This window comes from Lagenorhynchus albirostris, chromosome 1 (genome assembly GCF_949774975.1).
Source record: "Lagenorhynchus albirostris chromosome 1, mLagAlb1.1, whole genome shotgun sequence".
NCBI lineage: Eukaryota > Metazoa > Chordata > Mammalia > Artiodactyla > Delphinidae > Lagenorhynchus > Lagenorhynchus albirostris.
Genome location: NC_083095.1, coordinates 129662225 through 129686911, shown reverse-complemented (window position 1 = coordinate 129686911; position 24687 = coordinate 129662225). Strand labels below are relative to the sequence as shown.

Below are 24687 nucleotides of genomic sequence, written 5' to 3'. Positions count from 1 at the left end.
CTTCTTAAAGATTGGGTGCCCTAGGACAGTCTTTGTCTTTTCTTCTCTATACTCTTTATCTAGATTTTCTCACTTAGTCCCATGGCTTTAAGTATCGTCTGTATAGTAAAGCTTCCAGGTAAGTTTTATTGCTATACTGTGCCAATATTACTATTATACCACTCAGGTGTATAGGAGTAGGAAAGTTATTGAAAAACCTACTATTTTATGGTGAAGTTTTATGAAAGTGTTGAGAAATCAAACTGACAATTATAAAGATAGGACAGGAATATGAGATTGGAAGTCAGAGAGGTGGGGAAACAGTGATTTAACTGTAGAGAATGCTTTCTAGGCAGACATTGATTAATTTATCCCATTGATCCATTTATCCCATTTTTGGGGTCTCTCCTGATTGTACCTACAGGTCCACATTTCTTCATTATGTCAGGTATCTTATATCGTATTTTATAGTTGCCAACTTTGAGAGCTCCTTTCTAGACAAGAGAAAAAGCCAAACCGTTTTAAGAGTTTTGTTCATCTTTTACATAAAAGTTCAATGCTTTTATATTTTCTTTCTCAACTTTTTTCATTATTAAATATTTCTTTATGTTTATTTACATGTTTAACTTTAACTTCAACATTTTGAGATTATTTTTGTAGCCCCTGTTTTATTTTTGTTTATGTTTGTTTGGTATATTTATTTGTTTAGTAAATATTTGAAAACACTTTTTGTGCCTGGAATTGTGCTAGGCATTATGAGTAAAATGAAGAGCAGTCCTTGAGGATTCTAGTATTTTGTCTGAAGAGCAATGGAAAGAAGGGTTTTAAGCAAAAAAGTTGCCTTAGATATTTTTTAAAGGACAATCTGGCAGCAGTGTGAAAAAATTAGTTGGAGGAGAGCGTGTTAGTTTTCTATAGCTGTGTAACAAACTTAGTGACTTACTATAATACAGATTTATTATCTGACAGTTTCCATGAATCATCAGTCTGGGCACAGGTTAGCTGGGTCCTCTGCTCAGGGTTTCACCAGACTGAAGTCAAGATATTCATGATGGCTGTGGTCTTATCTGAGACTCAACATCCTCTTCTAAGTTCACAGGTTGTTGACAGGATTCACTTCCTTGCAGTTGTAGGACTGAGATCCATAATTTCTTGTTGGCTGTTAGGGGCCATTCTCAGCAGCTAGAGTCTACTTGCCATTTCCTGCCATGTGGTCCTGTACACAACATGGCAGTTTGCTTCTTCAAGGCCAGCAGGAGAATCTCTGATGGATGGGCTCAGTCCCTAGTAAGTCAGCTCTACCCAAGACAGTATCTCTTGGGTTAACTAAAAAATTCAGCTGATTTTGGGCCACAATTGTATCTTTAAAATCCCTTCACCCTTGTCATATAACAAAAGATAGTTATGGGAGTGAAATCCATCATTTACAGTCCTGTTCACACTTACTGGGAGAGGATATAGAGAACATGTACACCTGGTGATGGGAATCATTCTAACCCAGAGGGCAAGAGTGAATGTGGAATGATGAGTTTGGAGGCTGTAGTAGTTAGTACTCCTGAGGAGAAAGATGCTTGCTGCTATGTCTAGAATGGTGACCTACTGATAGGGAGAAATGGATGTATTTAAAAAGAAAGAAATTTAGATGGTAAAAGCAACAAGGTTGGGCGATGATTTGCTTAGTGGGAAGCAGGGAGGAAGAAGGAGATGTCAAGGATGAATCCTGATTTTCTGGTACACACAACTGTAGAATATTGGTACCATTCAGTGAGACAGGAAACACTGAACGAGATCTTGTTTGAGTGAGAAAATAATTAATTGGTATTTGGGCTTATTGAGGTTAAGCTGTGATAGGCAGGACTGCATTTCAGAGAAAAGAGGCTAAAAGTATAATATTGGGAGTTATGGTGTAAATAGGCATTATATTTGTATATTTGGTATATTTGGATTCTCTCTAAATCTATTAATTTGATATGGAGGTTTGTCTTTTAACTACAGAATTCAACTCATTTATATTCATTGTGATAACGAACATGTTTTCTTACTGTGTGTTTTAAAATATTTTGCTTTTGCTGAATTTAATCAGATTGTCTTTATTCTTTTTCCTCTCCTCTGGGGAAAATAGAATGGTTATTCTCTCTATATATTCTACTATTGATTTTCTTTTTATTTTAAAGATACTTGGTTGATAACTTGCCTAAGAATAGACTTTTAGGGCCACATCCTTTTTTCTCTCAGAACTTCTAAACGTTTTCCAATTATTTTCAAGTGTCTAGTGTTGAAGATAGAGAATTTAATACCTGTCTTCTCTTTCCTATGTAGGTGATAGTTTAGGAAGGTAGTTTTTGTTCTGGAAACTTGAGGGGGTTTTTTTTCCACTGAAATTCAGAAATTCATTCATCATCTATGTGTGGTCGGTTATAGTATTGTCTCCATTTTACAAATGTAAAAAAAGCTGTAGCGTAAGAGTTTAAGTAACTTGACCAAGGTCAAATAGCTGGAATAAGTAGAGAAACCGGGACTGGAAGATAGTCTAGCTCTTAATCAACACTCTCTACTTCCTCTAAAATTAAGAACATAGATATAAATATGTACCTGAATATACAAGCTGCAAAATAAGTCCCTAGATGAGAAGTACATAAATTATTAGGATTTGTATTCTTTTAAGTTCTAGGATTCAGCTGTCTAAGATACGTGCCCCACAACCCTCTTTTTAGGTTGCGGTACTTTCTAAATGTTGGATTTTCTTTAAGTAATAGACTTCATTTTTTAGACTAATTTCAGATTTACACAAAAATTGAGCAGATAGTACGGAGAGTTTCCATAAACTAGGGAAAGCTTGAGGTGAGGGGAAAAAGTAAATCACATAACTCCACAATGAAAGAATTGTTACTGTTTGGGGATGGAGAAATTCTAAAGGTTACTGTGGATGACAAGCTGAAGACAGCCAGGAGTGTAATTGTGGTGGTGTGACTAGGATTCCACAGATAACTGATGCCTTTTTGATAATTGATTCCTATGCCTGGAATACTCTTCCCCACTTTAGCTGGCAAAGTTCATTTATTTATAAAGTTCCTATTCTACCTTCTTTACTAGGTGAAATATATACCCCAGTTTTCAGTAAAAGTGTTTTGAAATGTGTGGACTCATGTTTTGTTTCCTTTATCTTTCATGGCAGTTTAAGCCTGGATTCCCTGAGTTGGATTAAATTAATGAGTATATATAAAAAACTTCAATTGTAGGTTATTTATATTGAAAGAAATTAATTTCTAATTCAGGATAATAAGCTTTCTTTCTTGAATGAGAACAAAACACTTTGTTATAGTATCTTAGTCAGATTGTTGCCAATTTCACTTAGACTTCTAACTTTTTTTTTTTTTTCCAGGCTGTGACAGTGAGGAACTCCATGGCTAAGTCTTTATATAGTGCCCTGTTTGACTGGATAGTTTTTCGGATTAATCATGCACTTATGAATAGTAAAGATTTGGAGCAAAATACCAAGGTAGACATATATTGGATTATAATATATTTTTCCTGAAAAACTGTTTTAATAAAATGGGTAATGCATAAAATTTAAAAACATAGAATTATATAGAGTAATAAGTTCACCTTTTATCTGTATTCCCTGCTATTTCTCTCCTTATTTCTGCTTCTATGACCCTATTCAGCAAAACTGTTCTGTGTGTCTTTCCAGAGCTTTTTTCCTATGTACTTACATTCCTATAGATGTACATGTACAGAGTTGCTTTTAACCATAAAAATAGGATCATGCTATCTGTATTGTTTCTAATTTGTATTTTTTTTTTACCTGGTTATGTCTTGAAATATATCTAGACCTCATTATTTTTAATATTTAAATGTAAAACGTAAATATTTAAATGTAAAATTGCTCTTACATGACCTTTTCATGCTTTGAGTAAGCCCACAGGTAGAAAGTTGATTTTAATTCTAACCTAATATACCAAGTTGACTTATTTTTTTAAATTAATTAATTAATTTTATTTTTGGCTGCATTGGGTCTTCACTGCAGTGCATGGGCTTCTCATTGCAGTGGCTTCTCTTGTTGTGGAGCACGGACTCTAGGCGTGTGGGCTTCAGTAGTTGTGGCACGTGCGCTCAGTAGTTGTGGCTTGTGGGCTCTAGAGCACAGGCTCAGTAGTTATGGCGCATGGGCTTAGTTGCTCTGTGGCATGTGGGATGTTGCCAGACCAGGGCTCGAACCCATGTCCCCTGCATTGGCAGGCGGATTCTTAACCACTGCGCCACCAGGGAAGTCCCAAGTTGACTTATTTTTGAAGATCATTATTTTCACTGTTTTTTTTAAGGGCTTAGAATTAGTCAGCAGTATTAATCACACAAAATACTCTTAATGGAGACTTTTAAAAGTCTCTTACTATTTATCACTCATTACATCAGTTTGCCCAGTATCTCTCTTAGCACCAGTGGAGAAAAATTATTTTCATTTAATCAAAATTGTCATACAACTGTATTTTAAGAATAAGGTGGGGTGGTGAGAAGAATGGTGGTTTGGGATATTAGAACTGAATATTTATCATCCATAGTAAGAAGTTAGAAGGTAATTTCTGGAGGTAAAATATCAAGAAATAGAAGAATAAACATTTTTTACTATATTATACTATTCTTTACCAAACAACTAAAAAGATTTGAGTGTTGTTGACTTTATGGAGCAAAAATTGAGGGTGGAGAAGGGATTGTTGTTTTTTGTTATAATCCTTTTAGAACTGTTTAATGTCATAAATCTTGTGTGTTTCTTTTTTTTGATAAAAATTTTTAAAGTTTTAACTTCAAGAAACCACATATTATGATATCCAGTTTCATTTCTAGCCTGTGTAAGACTAATTTAAACATACCTGTTAGCTTGATTCTTAATGCAGAATTTTATTGGGATAGAGAAGTCAAACTAGGAACAATTGCATGATCCTTTTGGCATAACCAGGCATAGCTAGGAGTAACCTAGCTTTACTTTAGTAACCTTCTGACTTTCCAATAGCCTGTTTTTCCCTTCCCTGTCTCTTGGGTTTTAGAGATTTGTGATATTGAGGTAACAGGTCATTAACTCTGCTTTGTACATTTCTGTAAAGTAATCAATGAATTACATGTGTTAAAACTTTGGATCTATTTTTATAACTAAGATAAAAAGAAAAAGATGAAGAAAAAGAGAACTAACATGCTTTTCATTTGTAGTAATATTTTGACTGAACACTGGTCCCCCAAGTTTTCCTCTCTACTGCTGTTGAAGAACATTTTGTTACTTATATTGTGAATATTATTCATGAAATAAATTTGAGCATCCTTTTTTAACCATAATTTTTTTTTCCTGTTTCATAGACTTTGTCCATTGGTGTTCTTGATATTTTTGGGTTTGAAGATTATGAAAGTAACAGCTTTGAACAGTTCTGTATTAATTTTGCTAATGAACGCTTACAACACTACTTTAATCAGCATATCTTTAAATTGGAGCAGGTGAGTACCTGAATGTGTGTACACTTGCCGCCTTCCTGCTCCCTAAACCCTAACCCGCACCTTCACATACACACACATAAATTTTTTTTTTTTTTTTTTTTTGTGGTACGCGGGCCTCTCACTGCTGTGGCCTCTCCCACTGCGGAGCACAGGCTCCGGACGTGCAGGCTCTGCGGCCATGGCTCACGGGCCCAGCTGCTCCGCGGCACACGGGATCCTCCCGGACCGGGGCACGAACCCGCGTCCCCTGCATCGGCAGGCAGACTCCCAACCACTGCGCCACCAGGGAAGCCCCATAAATTCTTGAGTCATAGTCGTGATAAGTATTTTAAATGTTGTATTTCAATATAGATATTATTGACTTCATATTAGTGTAAGCAAATGACAGATCAGAGCATAGTTTGGGGGCCTTATCACACAGGGTTTTCTTTTTTGTTTAATAGGCCTCAAGTATTAGAATCAATAATATGTGCTTGTTTGACTGCACCTTTGAATGAAAAAATACGGGTTTGTTTTGAATTTTTGTTGATGTTTTTGATTTTTAATTGCCGCCATGGGCTTGGTCGCTGTGTGTGTAATGTTAAGTGTGGTTGTTGGATTCCTTTGATCTCTTAGTTTGAGGATGGGATAGAGGAGCTTATTAACAGAATCTCAGATGAGCTCAGAATGTGGATACAAAGAAATAGGACAGTGTAGAGAGACCAAAATGAGTAACTAGATATTTCCTGTGAGAAGTTCAAATTGACTGAACTAGTGTAGAAAGAGCAAGCCATCAGTTTCTATGACAATTCTTAGGGTAAATGCAGGGTTGAAGGAAATGTGGGCTCTTTCTCCAAGTCAAGTTTGATTTCAGTAACAAGTTGAGATTGTAGCCCAGAATTTCAGTTTGTATAAAAAGAAGCAAGGGGCTTCCCTGGTGGCGCAGTGGTTGGGAGTCCGCCTGCCGATGCAGGGGACACGGGTTCGTGCCCTGGTCTGGGAGGATTCCGCATGCCGCAGAGCGGCTGGGCCCGTGAGCCATGGCCGCTGGGCCTGCGTGTCCAGAGCCTGCGCTCCGCAATGGGAGAGGCCACAGCAGTGAGAGGCCCGTGTACTGCAAAAAAAAAAAAGAAAAAAAAAAGAAGCAGGGTTCACATTCACCTCAAAGGAAATAGTGAAGAAAATAAATGAACAGAAAACCACAACAGGTCTTTCCTGTCATTGAGGCTTGCCGTCCTCTGTCCTGGCTTTAAGCACTGCTATTTTACTTCAAGAGTTATAAGGACTGATTAATATTCACACAAGCAGCATTAGTCTTGGCCATTTTGATGATTCCTTAAAGTTTTTAACACATGACCTTTTAGCTAGATTCTTTTATAGAGCTGTTAAAAGATAGTATTATTTGTTATAATATCACCTAACATATATGTAGTGCTTACTCTTAAGTGGGTACTCTTTTTATTCTGGTGTTGCAAATGATGCCTAAAGCCTGTATTCAAAACACTCTGGCTTCATAATTCTTGCTTTTAATCAAAAGTTGAGCTGGGATTGGTTTCTTTACTCAGTCCAGTGTTCTTTTTACTAGATTATGCTAAATCAGTATTTTTATCTCCTAAAATGGCTGTGTGTGTTGGAGGGGTGGAGGAATGCATTTTGTTGACAGCGTTTTGTATTTTTCAAAGAAAAGCATCAATTGCTCTGTGGATCATTAAACAGAAGACTGGTTAAATTGCTTTTGAAGAAGAAAGGTGTTCTCTTATTGTGAACTGAAATTATTCTTACCTTATTTAGAAGTCTAGATTAGCCATGGAGGAGCCATGAGAAATGCCTTACCTAAAAACATGTATAAAAATAAAACCTTACAGTTGATGGAAAATGTGTTCAAAACTACTTGGTGGGTGGGTGGTCCTCATTTATTTGCTACCCTGCATATCATAGTTGTGGGCAATGTGGTGGAATTATGGATCAAAAGACATAGATACTAAGGTATAGCTTTTTTTTTCTTTCTTTTAAGTCTCAGTATTTTCTTCTGTTATTTGTGATGTAATGGGTAAGCTTTTGAGGTAATTTTGGAAAGCTTAGAGAAAATTTATACTTTTTGCCACCCCATCTGTTTTTTTTTTGCGGTACGTGGACCTCTTACTGTTGTGGCCTCTCCCGTTGCGGAGCACAGGCTCCGGACGCGCAGGCTCAGCGGCCATGGCTCATGGGCCCAGCCGCTTCGCGGCATGTGGGATCTTCCTGGACCAGGGCACGAACCCGTGTCCCCTGCATCGGCAGGCGGACTCTCAACCACTGTACCACCAGGGAAGCCCGCACCCCATCTATTTTATGCTTCCTTTCTCTCCCTCCTCATGTTTTTCTACTTAAAATGGATTTTCTGGAAATAAGAGATTTAAGTCAGTTTAAATATTGAGTGTTTTATTTATTTGTGTATCACTGGTCTGGTACCTGTTATGAGATGGGTACTCCGGAACTATTTGTTAAATTCAGTTGAATAGAGAATCAGTTAAGTAGATTAAATTTTTTGAATAAATAAAACACAGAAATAAAAAAGTACCAAAGATGCTTTGGGAGGAAACATCTTGAAAATCTTGATTACTGAAGTTCACTTCTAAATTTTGCCCAAAATTAGTACATATGCACATAGGATGGGAGAGAGATGTAATAGGTGCCATGCAGGTTGATAGGTATAAGGTAATCAGATATAAGGTAAAGTAGTGATATAAAGGATGAAATTGATTAGAACTTACTGAAAGTCTGCAAAGATTTTCCAGGGGTGATTCTGGAATAGAGTTTTGAATAGAAAGTTGAGCTCACCAGACTGTCAGTGGGGAAAAGATATTTTAAACAAAGGTAACAGTATCTTTAAAACTGTGAGGCATAGAATAGCTCAGCAGTTTTGATGAATTGGAAATGATTCAATATAGCTAAAATATAGGACATAAGGATGGAGGCAGGAAGGGAGATAAGTTTGATGAAATAGCCTGGGGTCAGAGAATTGTGCAGAGAAGATTAGAATTTTTCTTTTAGAGAATGAGGAGCTATTTGAAGTATATTTAGCAGAGGATTTGAATTGGAACTGTGGAAGATGGATTGAAAAGAGGTGAACTGGAGAGAAGGACATAATCCATGAGCCAGTTGAAGTAGTATGGGAGAGTGATTCTGAGTCCTGAATCAAGGTATTTATAGAGATAATGTGGAATAAGAGACAGATGAAAAGAGGTTTCTGTGATTTGAAAATCTGTTTCCTGTTATCATTTGTAATACGGCTCTTTTCTTATTTCCTTTACTTGCTCAGAATTATTCCTTAGGTCATTGATTCATCAGTAAATCGAGTAACAATTATGTATCAGGCACTGTTAGGCACTGAAGATAGACATTTTAGAGTTCAGGTATCTTACTGTGGAGTTCATAATCTAGTGAGTTGTTCTTTTGTCTATCCCACTTCTGGGGATGTCAGACTAGGAAATTTTGATGAAACTTGCTTGCAGAACACCTAAAAAAAAAACTGAACAAAACATATTTGAAAGCATTGGAGTACCTTCAAATAAGTGAAGTTTTATAGGGCTTAGATATGTAAGCACGAAACCCAGGGATTTGAGCCCAGCATTCGGGGACTGCTTTGTTCCTAGAGACATTTCTGTTCTGGTAGAGGGCTGCCAGATTCTGAAAGAGTCAGGCTTGGGAATCTGAGAAGCCTAAATGGGTTTTCTCCAGATTAAAGAACAAGGAGGAACCCCCTGGCAACTCCCACAGGCTTTAGGTTGAAGACCTCAGTGGGTTATATCTTAGAGTAAAGGTAAAGCAGAAATAGTGAAGGCATCATAGGGACTCAAGCCCAGTTTAAAATAATCTCAGTTCTTCACTGGGTTAAAATAGTGTAGAATTTCCAGCGTTCTTAGCCACCTGCTAAGAGCAAATTCAGTCTCCAGTGGAGGAAGAAATCATTCTAGTGCTAAAGTTATCTCTATACTTTTTCATATACAAGCATTCAGTTTTTAACTGAGAAGTTTGTTTGTTTTTTAAGACATACAAGGAAGGAAACCAACATGAATAAGAACCAAGTGAGACAATAGACTATATACCATAGGGGATCCAGATAATGAGTTTATCAGACATGAACTTTAAAGTAACAGTGGTTACAAGAAATTTTTTTAAGTGATAATTTTATTAAAGAACTACAAAATTTTTAAAAAATCCTAAATTTAGGAAAATTTAAAACTAATTTAGAACTAAAGGAAAATTTTAAAAATTTAGAACTAAAAAGTAGAGTGAAATTAAAAACATTAGTTTTTCACAGTTTGTTAGATATAACTTAAGAGAAAATTAGTGATGTGGAAGATGGGCCAGAAGAAATAATAGCCTGATGAATAAAGCTAAAAGAGGAAAATACAAACAGTGTAAGAGACATAGGGCATAGTAAAAAAGTCTAACATCTGTGTAACAGGAATTCTGGAAAGATGTATGTGAAAGAGAGAGAATAGGATAGAAGCTGTATTTGAAAAAAGTGATGGCTGAGAATTTTCCAAAACTTAAAACATAAAACAAAAAAAATTCATCAAGCACACATTTGAGAAGCCCTAAGAATGCAAAACATGATAAGAATAAAGACAGCCATACAGTAAGACAAAGACAGGGACTTCCCTGGTGGCACAGTGGTTAAGAATCTGCCTGCCAGTGCAGGGGACACGGGTTTGAGCCCTGGTCTGGGAAGATCCCACATACCATGGAGCAACTAAGCCCATGCGCCACAACTACTAAGCCTGTGATCTAGAGCCTGTGAGCCACAACTACTGAAGCCCGCACGCCTAGAGCCCGTGCTCCACAACAAGAGAGGCCACTGCAATGAGAAGCCTGCGCACGGCAATGAAGACCCAATGTGGCCAAAAAAAAAACCCCAATGAAAACAATATCTGAGAAGCAGCCAGAGATGGGGGAAACAGTACCTTTAAAGAAGCAACAATAAGGGCTTCCCTGGTGGCACAGTGGTTGAGAGTCTGCCTGCTGATGCAGGGGACACGGGTTCGTGCCCCGGTCTGGGAAGATCCCACATGCCGTGGAGCAGCTAGGCCCGTGAGCCATGGCCGCTGAGCCTGCACGTCCGGATCCTGTGCTCCACAACAGGAGAGGCCACAACAGTGAGAGGCCCGCATACCGCAAAAAAAAAAAAAAGAAGCAACAATAAGATTGGAAGTCAGTCTTTCAGGGGAGACAGTGGATGCCAGAAGACAGTGGGGTATTTTCCTTAAAACTGAAGCATGTTATTTAGGCAGTAACTAAATTATTCCCGTTGTCACTGAGTTGCAGGAATGAATGAAAAGCAATGAACAATGTAAAAGAGTGGGTGAATCTAAATGAATTTTAACAAAATTAGACAAAGATAAAAATATCTTTTGTGGTTTAATGTCTGTGTAGAACTAAAACATGTAAGTACAACAGCATTTAATTCAGGAAGGGATACAGAATTTAAGGTATTGTAATATCTTTGTATTAAATGCCAAGTGATAGAAGATTTTTTTCTCTGTTAGACATTGATCAGTTAAGAATGTGTCTTATAATTTTACGATAACCACCAAGTAATAAAAGAATATAAAACTCTCAAGTTAATATAGGAAGCAAGTGAAGTAAAAACAACTCTAGTAATACAAAAGAAAGCAAGAAAGAGGTATAAATCAATAACAAGAAAGCAGGACAAATAACAAATGGTAAGATGGTGATTTAATCCCACAAATACCAGTAATTGCATTAAATATAAATGGACTAATTACTCCAACTAGAAGCCAAAGATTGTCAGGCTGAATATAAAATAAGACTAAATCACTCCTTCTAAGAGAAACTCTTTAAATATAAACATACAGAAAGGTTAAAAGTAAAAGGATGGAAAAAGATTTAGCAAGCCTTAACAAAAACAAAAGAACTGATATAACTGTATTAGTGTCACACTTTAAGCATTGCTAGAGATAAAAAAGGAGTATTTGATAATACTAAAAGGATTAGTTCATCAGAAAGTATACAATTCCAGATTTATAGGTACCTCATAATACGGCCTCAAAGTATATAAAACAAGAAATTGATAAAACTAAAAACAAATATATATTTGCAATTTTAGTGGAATATTTTAACATACCTTGCTGAATAGCTGATAGAACAAGCAGACAAAAAATTGGTAAGGATACAGAAGATGTAAAGCACCCAGAGAATTGGGTGGGTGCATTTTTTTGTTTGTTTGTTTTGCGGTACGCGGGCCTCTCACTGTTGTGGCCTCTCCCGTTGTGGAGCACAGGCTCTGGACGCGCAGGCTCAGCGGCCATGGCTCACAGGCCCAGCCGCTCCGCAGCATGTGGGATCTTCCCGGACCGGGGCACGAACCCGTGTCCCCTGCATCGGCAGGCGGACTCTCAACCACTGCGCCACCAGGGAAGCCCGGGTGGGTGCTTTTGAGGGTACCTAGTTCTGCCTGCCCTTGATGTCAGAATGCCAATTTCCCTGGGTCTGAGGCCTATATCAAATAAGGATATAGAAGATTTTTAAGGCAAATACTTATCTGACATATATAGATAACTGCAAATTTACAAAATTTGCTTATATACTGGACCATAAAACAAGGGTCAAATTTCACAGTTTTGAAATCACACAGATCTCAGTACCATAATGAATTTATATCAGAAACCAATAACAAGAAGATAACTGGAAAATACTTTATGATTAAAAATTAAGTAATGAATTTCTAGATAGCCTAGAAGTTGAAAAAAATTAGAAAATATATTGAACTTAATATATTATATATTAAAACTTGTGACTAAAGGTACACTTGAGTCACTAAAGAAGTGTGACTAATGATTTACTTAGAGGAAAATTTTATAGCTGTTAGAAGATTTTAAGGTTGAAGAGCAACGATTAACAAATTGGAAAAAGATCAGCAAACTAAACCAAAGGAAAGTGGAAAGAGGGAAATAATAAAGAAAAAAAGATTAAATAAAAGTGAAAACAAATATATTATGGGAGAGGATCAACAGAGTGAAAAGTAATACTTTGAAATGACTAATAACATTGATATAACACTTAAGAAATTGGTGTGAGAGAGAGACAGAGAGGGATGTAAATAGCCAGAATTCCAGTGATAAAGACCACATAATTGTGTATCCTACACATGTTAAAAAGATAGTAGGATATACTAAACAACTTCATGTCTGTAAGCCTTATTAAATGATAAGAGAAAAAACTTTTCAAAACTGACACAGATGAAATACAAAGTTTAACTCTAGAACTATTAAAGAAATTGAATATGTAATTAAAAACCTTTCCATAAAGAACATCGAAAGCCAAAATGACACCACTGATGAATTCTGCTGACTTTGAAAGAATTATTTTCAGTTTGACATAAATTCTTATGCGGAATAGAAAAAAAGGGGACAATTACTCAACACATTTTGGGGGCCAGGATAACATTGCTTTCTAAATCTGTGAAGGATATTATTAGAAGTGGAAATTGTCAATTTCACTCATAAATGTAGACTTAAAAATTCTAAACAAATATATATCCAGCAAGATATATAAAACGATAATACATCAGAACCAAATGGTGTTTTTCCTGTTGCATGTTACATCTAACCACCTATCAATTTAATTCATCTATTAACAAAACAAAAGAAAAAATTCATGGTGCTCTCAGTAGAAATGTAAAAAGCATTTGATAAATTTACATATTCATTCTTGTTAAAAACAAAACAAAACCCTTAGCAAACTAGATACATATAGAAGGGAACTTCCTGATAAAGGGCGTTTACAAAAAAACCAACAGTTAATGTCAAACTTAATGGAAATAGACTGAATGATTTCCTCCTAAGACTGAGAACAAGGCAAGGTTGTTTTCTAAGAATTTTTATCAGGAACACAGGCATGTGAGAACATCCAAATGGGAAGTAAACATAGGAAAAGATTTTTCACTTATTAGTCATTAGGGAAAATAAAATTAAAAACATAATTAAATATTCCTAAGCATTCACCAGAATGACTAAAATGGAAAAGTCTGACAATACAAGTATTAGAGAAATACTGTGCACCGAAAAGTCCCATTACACTGGTGGTAGGTGCATAAATTGGTACAACCACTTTAGAAAGCTGTTTGGCAGTATCTTCTGAGGTTATACATGTGTAGTTTATAAGCCTGTGGTTTCACGCTCAAAATGTATATAAATGTTCAACAAGAGTTTTTTATAGAAATGTTCATAATGTCATTATTTTTAATGGCCAGAAATTGGAAATAAGTGTAATGTCTATTAATAGTATATAAATAGGTAAATACACTGTATATAAATACTCAACAGCATTGGTTCTCAAAGAGTGGTTCTTCTCCTACCCCTACTGGTACCATTGACATCACCTGGGCACTCCTTAGAAATACAAATATAGGATCCCACCCTATATCTACTTATTCACAAATTCTGGGTTTGTGGCTTCTGTTTTTAACAAGCTCTCCACATGATTCTGTTGTATATTAAAGTTTGAGACTTAATCTCCGTAGCCGATTTTGGCATACTTTTTCTGTAAAGGGACCAGACAAATCAGTGTTCTAGGTTTGGGGGGCCGTATGGTCTCAGTTCTGCTGTTACATTGAGAAAGCAGCCTGGACAATGCATAAATGAGCAAATGTTGTACTCCACAACCCCAGCCCTACAACAATTAAAATGAATGAACTTTAAGTGCATCCTACAACATAATGTTGAGTAAAAGAAAAAAAGCCAGATGAAAAGAATATGTATTATATGGTTCTATTTATATAATATTTATAAACAGGTGAATCTTATCAATGGTATTAGAAATTAGGATAATAGTTAACTTTGGGCAAGAGGGTATGAATCATCATTGGGAAAAGGGGATGAGAAAGGATTTTGGACTGCTAGTAATGTCGATAAAAATCCATATGCTCGTACTATTTAGTATTCTTTTTATCCATGCTCTGAAAAAGAACAGGGAAAAGACTTTCTTACCACTGCTTGGGGGTGACCTTTGTATAGCATTACTTACTTGTGAAATTGTTAATTACGAGGAAAGAATTAAGCATTTACCTTTCCCAATTAGAATGACTGTAGTTTATAGTAGGGTCCACTTTTTCTTTACAGGATAATGATAATACGGTCCACTTTTTCTTTACAGGATAATGATAATCCCAATTAGAATGACTGTAGTTTATAGTAGGGTCCACTTTTTCTTTACAGGATAATGATAATACGGAAAGAATGATAAAATTACAAAATCACTATTTCACAAAACACCATATTTGTAGAGAAGTGTACAAGTGTAATCAGTGAATAGTAAAACCATCAGATGAACAGGGTATTTGTTTGGTGCCTAAATATCAGTGCAGTGTAGAAACGTAACTTCTTTGTGCTCAGGGGCATCTTTCTGACGGTTTAGAAGTTAAAGCATCACAGAGATGAATAAAAGAAGATTTCCTAGTATAGAAATTAAGGAAGGACCAATGGGGGCTTCATAACAGAGTTCTGAATAGTTGCTAGTATGTGAACTTTGAGTTATTTAGTCTTGAAATTTGGGAAACTACCCTGCCCCCACCTTTTGAAAGGTGTTGTAAGAGTTTTATTTTGCTGAAGTTCAGTGTGTATGAATTCCATATGATTTATATCAGTGATCACTGGAGGTGATAGTTTTCCACTTTTCCCAGACATTGTTTCATTAAATTCATTGTTGACGATCCAGCAGTTCTTTTTGATGGCTTAGAGTTGTGTGGGAGAAATTAGGCTTTTTCATTTTATATTTTTCCTTAGTGCAGTCATCAGATAGTGTGGCTAAAACAAATCCAGCCCTAAATTCTCATCTGAGTGGAATCACAAATAGGATTCTAACCAGAAAATTTTGTTGCATGCACTTCTAAAAGAAAACAGACATACCCTATATCGAGATTTTATACAAGTGAAATTTATACATTCTTCCATTGTGTGGATTAGTGATTTAAAAGAGAAAAGTTTAAACTATTCTTTTAATCCTGGTAAAAGCTTTTTAGTCCTTATTCTCACATTCCTGTTATCTTCTGCAAGATGAATATATTGTTAATATGTTACTTCCTAGGAGGAATATAGAGCTGAAGGTATCAGCTGGCACAATATAGATTATATTGATAATACCTGTTGCATAAATCTTATTAGCAAGAAACCAACAGGCCTGCTGCATCTTTTGGATGAAGAAAGCAAGTGAGTATGATTCTTTTCAGTTTTGTTATTGGCCATTTGGGCTTTTCATGTCTTCTTAAGCCCTACGTTTTCTTCTTAACATTATTAAGTAAAGAGCCAAAGTTTCCCATGTATGGCTTTTTTGTGCGTGTTTGTGTGTTTCTAAAAAAATTGGATGGACTTCACTATAGAACTCATTTTTTCCTTGAGTTTTTCCAGATTTCTTCTACAGAGTCACTTTGATGTTAGATTTGTTGGTTTCTATTTATTTTTTGTTTTTGTTTTGTGTTCCTGTCTTCTTGAATTAAGTTTGTGTATGTGTGTTTTAAGAATGGGTTTATTTTTAATTTTTATTGGCGTCTAGTTGCCAACTAGATGCCAATAAAAATTAACTTAAAAAAAAGGTTTTTTTTCCCAGTTAAAGAAGGTCCTTTTTATTTGCAGTGTCATTCCATACAAAAGCAATAGAAAGATAACAGTCTTAACAAGAAGTTTACAATTGAATATTTGAACAGAAAATCTGTACACATTATCGTTTACAGTAATTTTATGTGGTAAATTAACTGACTGTAAAAAAAAAAAGGTCTTTCTAAATCCTCCTGCTGTCTTAACTCTTGGAGAATTATAGATAGAAGGCCTACTTAGTGCTATTTACAAGTACCAAATTAAGACTGTATAACTTACATAAAGCCCATTAACTTACCAGCTCAATTTAATATCTTTGACTATTCAGTCCTCTTAAAAAAAAAGTTTTATATATGAGATGTGTTTGCAGTTTTCCTGTTTTGCAGAAGAGAAGATAATAATAGATTTGTGATATCTGCCATGGCTGTGCAGGTTTTAAGTGGCAACATATGCTAGATATTTGCCATCCCCTGATAACACTGTTCAATATACTAAACTTATATGTATGCTTCAGAAATAAAGCTTCCTATAGCATCCTCCAGAGTGTTCTCAGTGCTCTATAAAGTATTATTTATAGTTTAATTATCCTAAGAGATGGCAAATCTAGAATTGGAGAAACCAAAGTGGTGAAGTATGTGTTGGTTTTCTGTGACTCTTTAGTAAACTATTTAGAACTTGAATTAGTTCACCTGATTCCTCGCTTAATATTATACTCATTAAACTACAATATAAAATATTAAGCATTTACTATCATAGAATGACTATATACCAGGTTTGTGTGGGACAATCTAAAGTTTATGCCTGTTGTTCACTTTAGTTATTAATGGTGCCTACTTTTACTCTCAGAATATCCTGGTATGTATGGTAAGTTATATGTCACCCTGTTAATATGCCATAAACACAGAATTGCTACATAGAATTATAAAGTAATATAGCAGAATGCAAAATATATTGGAAAGGAGACTGCTAACAGTTACATCTACCCACTCTATCACCAGTCTATCACATTTATTTCCATTAATCTAAATGAATTAAAATGCAGCCAACACAAAAAATATTTTAATTTTATGTCCAAAGTCGTGAAAGTTTCTTGTATTGCTCCGTATGTCCTGAAACATACACTGTCTCTTATACAATTGTAAGGTTATTAGTTCTTAACTCAGCTTGCATACCTTACTTCTGGTGTATTTTATTTTGGAAAGCGTCATAGGTGATTTTTGATATTTAGTGTTGAGACCCATTATGGTAGATATTGAAATGATAAGCAGTTCTTTTTGTTTGAGCTATATTATGGTAAAAGGACAAGAAAGTTTAAGCAATCGAGAAAAAGATCATATATGTAGTAAATGATGGACTCGAGATTCAAACTCAAATATTGAAATTCAAATACCTGGACTCCAGGTATTTCTAACTAAGCTTTATTTATTTATTTTTTTAACCTGAGCTTTTTTTTTTTTTTTTTAAATTTTATTTATTTATTTATTTATGGCTGTGTTGGCTCTTCGTTTCTGTGCGAGGCTTTCTCCAGTTGCAGCAAGTGGGGGCCACTCCTCATCGCGGTGCGCGGGCCTCTCACTATCGCGGCCTCTCTTGTTGCGGAGCACAGGCTCCAGACGCGCAGGCTCAGTAATTATGGCTCACGGGGCTAGTTGCTCCACGGTATGTGAGATCTTCCCAGACCAGGGCTCGAACCCGTGTCCCCTGCATTGGCAGGCAGATTCTCAACCACTGCGCCACCAGGGAAGCCCTAACCTGAGCTTTTGTTTTCCTTTTTTATTGAGGTAGCATTGGTTTATAACACTATATAAGTTTCATGTTTACAACATCATATTTCTACTTCTGTATACCCTACAGTGTGCTCACCACCAAAAATTTATTTTCTGTCACCATACAGTTGATCCCTTTTACCAATTTTGCCTTCCCCCCGCCCCATCCCCTCTGGTATATAAAAAACTAATGAACAAACGAAAACAAAATAAATGAATAAACCAAACAAAAACAAACAAGTAGATACAGAGAGCAGAGTAATAAGCATGTGCTTTGAAGTATTGTCCTGTATTGCTTCACCATAATACTTAGGCTGTAGAGTCAGAAGTTCAGGGTTGTATTCCAACTCCCCTTAGCAAATCTCTTAATATCCTTGGTCCTCAGTTTTCTTGCATGCCAAAAGGAAATGATGATGATAAATTATAATGCTGTGTGCTGTATATCTTATGGTGGTTGTGAGCAGCAAATGAGCTAGTGAATATATAATTAAAACATGAATAGAGCAAAGGGGTTTTGTCTGGTCTGTTATTCTTTAAGCAAAATTTCATTGTGTGCACATCTTATTTTATAAAGACCATCTTTACCTGGTCAGTTGGTACCTCACATAAATGTAAGTATTACCCCAAGAAGAGAATGGCATCTCTTTGCTGTTACCCAAAAGCTTCTGGGGTTAAGCCACATGGCCAGAAATTACAGGGAGACAGACTTTGGCTCAATATAAGGAAGAACTTTCTAATCATTAGAGCTGATTAGCAACTGCTTCATAAAGTAATAAAATTTCCCATTATAGTAATTATTTTGCATCATCTGTCAGGGTATTATTGTAGGTAGGAGATTGGGCTGAATAATCTCTTAATTATCGCTTCAATTATGCTTTTATATTAGTTCTCCATAAAAATTTTTAATAAACCATAGTATTACTTTCCTTTCTTTATAAGTCAGTCAGTCAGTCCTATTATTAACTCCCCTTGTAAATGGACCAGCTTTGTCTCTATGCTTTAACACTCCAGAAGATGCAAAGGCATGAAATATTTTCCCTCTGTCATGTACCTACAAAGAGAGGTTGAAAATAAATTAGTCTCATTTAGGAAGAACTGTTTTGGGAATCACTTTGAGTATTTTTCCTCTAAAAATATTTTGTTCTGTGGGGAATACATTACATGAAATATATCCTTAGTGGTGTTCCTGCTTCATTCAGTGTGTTTGTAGTGCTTTAGATGCATGGGTTGGAAGTTAGAAGTCTTATTTAATCTTGTCTTTGCTATCTACTGGCTGTTCACGTTTTATAAACTAGATTCTAAAGGATGCAGTGTGGAATTTAGAAAGGAGGAATGGTGTAAGCAAAGTTAAGAGTGTTATCAGTCTTTTCTATAGTACTTAGTGTGATCTGCTGACAGCAGCACTGGCTGCACCTTGAAGGTTGTTAGAAGTACAGAGTCTCATACTTCCACCCCAGATTTCTTTTTCTTTTTTGTTTTTATGTCCGCACGGCATGCAGGATCTTAGTTCCCTGACCAGGGATCAAACCCGTGTCCCCTGCACTGGAAATGCAGAGTGTTAACCACTGGACCGCCAGGGAAGTCCTACACCGCGGATTTCTTGAATCAGAATCTGCATTTTAACAAACTGAAGTTAAGATCAGAGCATTCATTTAGGACAGCATTTTATCAATTTTGCCTGTTCATAAGAATTACCTGGGGAAACTTCTAAATAGTACTGATGTACTATTACATCAGTTACACTGGTCTAGCATCAGTTCAGTAGAATCACAGGAGATGGGGTACAGGCATTGGTATTTTTGAAAGCTCCCAGAGGTACTTCTTATATGCAAAGAAACACTACTCTAAGGCTGCCCCTGCAGGTAGCCTTTGGGGAACACTAGCTGAAGAGCTTTGAAATGCACAGTGTCTGCTCTGACTCTGTTCCAAGCCCTTTTGCTTGGTTATGTAGTATGTATCCACAAATGTTTGTTGAATGCAGGACATGTGGAGAGTTTTTCTTTCCATCTTTCCTTGTTTGGAATAAAAATTGTTCTCATATCTGTCCTTCCTTTCAAAATTTCTTTTCTCCATTCAAAAGTAAGAGAAAAGCAAATCATAAGCTTTTTGATTACTCAGAGGATTAGAAGGTAAATAAACCTTTACCTAGAGACAATGAGGTGAGCATCCTTCCTGAAAAGAAGCATTCTGCTGTGGAGTAGTGAGGGGTAAGTTTGCAGAGGTTGGGTTGGTCTAGGCTTAGGAGCTTGGATTCCAGTTTTCCAGAGTAGGAGAGGCACACAATTAACACTATTGTAGGAAAATTTATTTTGATAGTTCCATTTGGTGACATGAAACAAAGTAAAATTAGAATCGCTGAGGCTACTGTAGAGGCTGTTGCGGTACTCTCTGAAATTGTTTAAGAGTTGTAACCCATTCTAGAATGGCTGAGAGTTCTGGATAGGAGAGGAAGAGCCTAGATAGTTGAGATATTTTGAGGATGGGATAGTATTTGAATGCAAAAGCAGGCCTAGTTGTCTAGGAAAATGGCAGTGTTGGCAACATAAAAAAGTAGGTAACATTTATGTCATCCCTATAGGATGTCAGCTAGTGTTAGGTGTTTTTAACTAGTGTTTAATTCTACTAGCACTGTGTTACCTCATTTTCCTCATTTTATGTATTAACAAACCAGTTCTTAAAGAAGGTTGTACCTAGCTTGCCCAAGGTCACGGACAGAATTGGTAATCTAAGCAATGACTGTCTGATATCAAAGATCATTCTCAGGAGATGGAAACAACCTAAGTGTCCATCATCGGATGAATGAATAAAGAAGATGTGGCACATATATACAATGGAATATTACTCAACCATAAAAAGAAACGAAATTGAGTTATTTGTAGTGAGGTGGATGGACCTAGAGTCTGTCATACAGAGTGAAGTGAGTCAGAAAGAGAAAGACAAATACCGTATGCTAACACATATATATGGAACCTAAGAAAAAAAAATGTCATGAGGAACCTAGGGGTAAGATGGGAATAAAGACACAGACCTACTAGAGAATGGACTTGGGGATATGGGGAGGGGGAGGGGTGAGCTGTGACAGGTGAGAGAGTGGCATGGACATGTGTACACTACCAAACGTAAAATAGATAGCTAGTGGGAAGCAGCCGCACAGCACAGGGAGATCAGCTCGGTGCTTTGTGACCACCTAGAGGGGTGGGATGGGGAGGGTGGGAGGGAGGGAGACGCAAGAGGAAAGAGATATGGGAACGTATATATATGTATAACTGATTCACTTTGTTATAAAGCAGAAACTAACACACCATTGTAAAGCAATTATACTCCAATAAAGATGTAAAAAAAAAAAAAAGATCATTCTCCTTCCTGATTCCAATACGTACTATGTAATTAACCATTTTCGTTTTAATTTTAGAATCATTTTTACGCATTAGATATCATATTCAGCATCTTTACAATCTCATGTCACATTATTTTTCATTATTTCAGCTACTGTTAAATAAAACTATTCTCTGAAAGATACTTGCCATGTCCTTTTTATTTGTCAGTGATTATTTTCTGTATTTGAAACTCCTACCCAACCTTTAACATCTAGCCCATAATTAATTGCCTCCTCTATCCTCTGTGAACTTTTCCATTGTTCCCAACTAGAGATTTCTTTCTCTTCTGAAGTTTTATATGCCTGTACTATTATGTAGTTACTTCTTAATATTATTTGACTGATTCCCAGATATGAAATGCTCATCAGTGAGTATAAACCCATTGATGTATATTTGAAATAATAATAGGTATAATATAAAGCTATACACTAACTGGTGTAGGTAAGAAAATTACTACTTGATTCATACATGAAGAAAAAACAAAAAATGACAGTGATTTAAAGGACCTTTCCAAATTGAGAGATCATTCCCTTACTGCAAGTTCTTGACCCCAAACAACATATGATTTAGTTTTTATTATTCTTTGGGTTTTATGGTAGTGCAGCACACTGTGACATAAGCTAAATATCCAAAGTCTTGAGTTAATTTCTCACTTCTGCCACTTGCAAAGTGTGAGTTAGGCAAATCACAACTTTTGAGCTCTCAACTGCAAAATAGGAATACCAATTCTTGTTTTACTCATTTTTCAGCTTGTTATGAGAACTTATTTAAGTGAAAACTCTCTGTGAGTTGCTAAATGTGTTAGATGGAAATGTAATTAAAATGTATTTTAAAAAACTACTGTATTGGCTGCTGCATCTTTCTTTAGTGTTTTTGTTTTTATTTTTAATTCAGCTTTCCACAGGCTACAAATCAAACACTGCTGGACAAATTTAAGCATCAACATGAAGAGAATTCTTACATTGAATTTCCAGCTGTGATGGAGCCTGCTTTTATCATAAAGCATTATGCCGGGAAAGTGAAATACGGGATAAAGGTGAGTAAATTTATCACTGAATATGCCTTTAGGGCAGAGGAGTGTTCTTAACTATATCACCATCCCTGTCACACTACTCTCTTTGTAGTTGGTCAATACAGTGGGAGGTAGTTTAAGGATACTACTAAAATTCATACTCTACTTTACAGTATTCTGCTGTCATTAGAAGATGGTTTTGTTTGTTTCCTCCTGCAGCTAAAATTGATGTCAGCCCATTCTGTATGTAATAGTCTATTTATTTATATTCTATTTTTTATTTTCTAATTTTTTAAAATTTAATTTTTATTTTAAATTTAATTTTAAATTTAATTTCTATTTTATACTGGGGTATAGTTGACTTACAATGTTATGTTAGTTTCAGTTGTACAGCAGTTATACAGGTGTACAGCAAAATGGTTCCCATATAGGTTATTACATAATTGTAATAGCCTTTTTAGATCTGAAAGAATAGTTACCATCAGTAAGTCTTAAATCCACTAGTTTATCTATGTAGTTGGTTGAATTTTTCTCTTCTCTACATCCATTAGGCCTGACAAAGTTCATGTCATCATGTACCATTGGGTATTTGTGAGCTTGTACTCCTAATGATTATGTTGAAACTTTTTTTTTTTATACAGCAGGTTCTTATTAGTCATCCATTTTATACACATCAGTGTATACATGTCAATCCCAATTGCCCAATTCATCACACCCCCACCCCCACACCTCCACGGCTTTACCCCCTTGGTGTCCACACGTTTGTTCTCTACATCTGTGTCTCAATTTCTGCCCTGAAAACCGGTTCATCTGTACCATTTTTCTAGGTTCCACATACATGCGTTAATATACGATATTTGTTTTTCTCTTTCTGAATTACTTCACTCTGTATGACAGTCTCTAGATCCATCCACAACTCAACAAATTGACCCAATTTCGTTCCTTTTTATGGCTGAGTAATATTCCATTGTATATATGTACCACATCTTCTTTATCCATTCGTCTTTTGATGGGCATTTTGGTTGCTTCTGTGACCTGGCTATTGTAAATAGTGCTGCAGTGAACATGGGGGTCCATGTGTCTTTTATTTTTTTATTTTTTGCGGTACGCGGGCCTCAGAGCAGAGGCTCTGGGCGTGCAGGCTCAGCAGCCATGGCTCACGGGCCCAGCTGCTCCACGGCATGTGGGATCCTCCCGGACTGGGGCACGACCTTGTGTCCCCTGCATCAGCAGGCGGACTCTCAACCACTGCGCCACCAGGGAAGCCTGCATGTGTCTTTTTGAATTGTGGTTTTCTCTGGGTATATGCCCAGTAGTGGGATTGCTGGATCATATGGTAATTCTATTTTTAGTTTTTTAAGGAACCTCCATACTGTTCTCCATAGTGGCTGTATCAGTTTACATTCCCACCAACAGGGCAAGAGAGTTCCCTTTTCTCCACACCCCCTCTAGCATTTGCTGTTTGCAGATTTTCTGATGATGCCCATTCTAACTGGTGTGAGGTGATACCTCGTTGTAGTTTTGATTTGCATTTCTCTAATAATTAGTGATGTTGAGCAGCTTTTCATGTGCTTCTTGGCCATCTGTATGTCTTCTTTGGAGAAACATCTATTTAGGTCTTCTGCCCATTTTTGGATTGGGTTGCTTGTTTTTTTAATATTGAGCTGCATGAGCTGTTTTTATATTTTGGAGATTAATCCTTTGTCTGTTGATTCGTTTGCAAATATTTTCTCCCATTCTGAGGGTTGTCTTTTCGTCTTGTTTATGGTTTTCTTTGCAGTGCAAAAGCATTGAAGTTTCATTACATCCCATTTGCTTACTTTTGTTTTTATTTCCATTACTCTAGGAGGTGGATCAAAAAAGATCTTGCTGTGATTTATGTCAAAGAGTGTTCTTCCTATGTTTTCCTCTAAGAGTTTTATAGTGTCCGGTCTTTCATTTAGGTCTCTAATCCATTTTGAGTTTATTTTTGTGCATGGTGTTAGGGAGTGTTCTAATTTCATTCTTTTACATGTAGCTGTCCAGTTTTCCCAGCACCACTTATTGAAGAGACTGTCTTTTCTCCATTGTATATGCTCGCCTCCTTTGTCATAGGTTACTTGACCATAGGTGCGTGGGTTTATCTCTGGGCTTTCTATCTTGTTCCATTGATCTATGTTTCTGTTTTTGTGCCAGTACCGTATTGTCTTGATTACTGTAGCTTTGTAGTATATTCTGAAGTCAGGGAGTCTGATTCCTCCAGCTCCGCTTTTTTCCCTCAAGGCTGCTTTAGCTATTTGGGGTCTTTTGTGTCTCCATACAAATTTTAAGGTTTTTTGTTCTGGTTCCATAAAAAATGCCATTGGTAATTTGATAGGGATTGCATTGAATCTGTAGATAGCTTTTGGTAGTATAGTTATTTCCACAATATTGACTTTTCCAATCTAAGAACATGGTATATCTCTCCATCTGTTGGTATCATCTTTAATTTCTTTCATCAGTGTCTTATAGTTTTCTAC

General features: G+C 36.2%; 1 protein-coding gene across 1 annotated transcript in view; it reads left to right on the top strand.

The window, feature by feature from the left end:
* MYO9A (myosin IXA) overlaps positions 1-24687 on the top strand; it is a 266091-nt gene that overhangs the window by 80717 nt on the left and 160687 nt on the right. Inside the window, exons 10-13 of the mRNA XM_060153325.1 lie at positions 3362-3478; positions 5326-5460; positions 15529-15650; positions 22072-22213. Coding sequence (XP_060009308.1) covers positions 3362-3478; positions 5326-5460; positions 15529-15650; positions 22072-22213 — 516 coding nt within the window. The remainder of the gene's footprint in view (positions 1-3361; positions 3479-5325; positions 5461-15528; positions 15651-22071; positions 22214-24687) is intronic.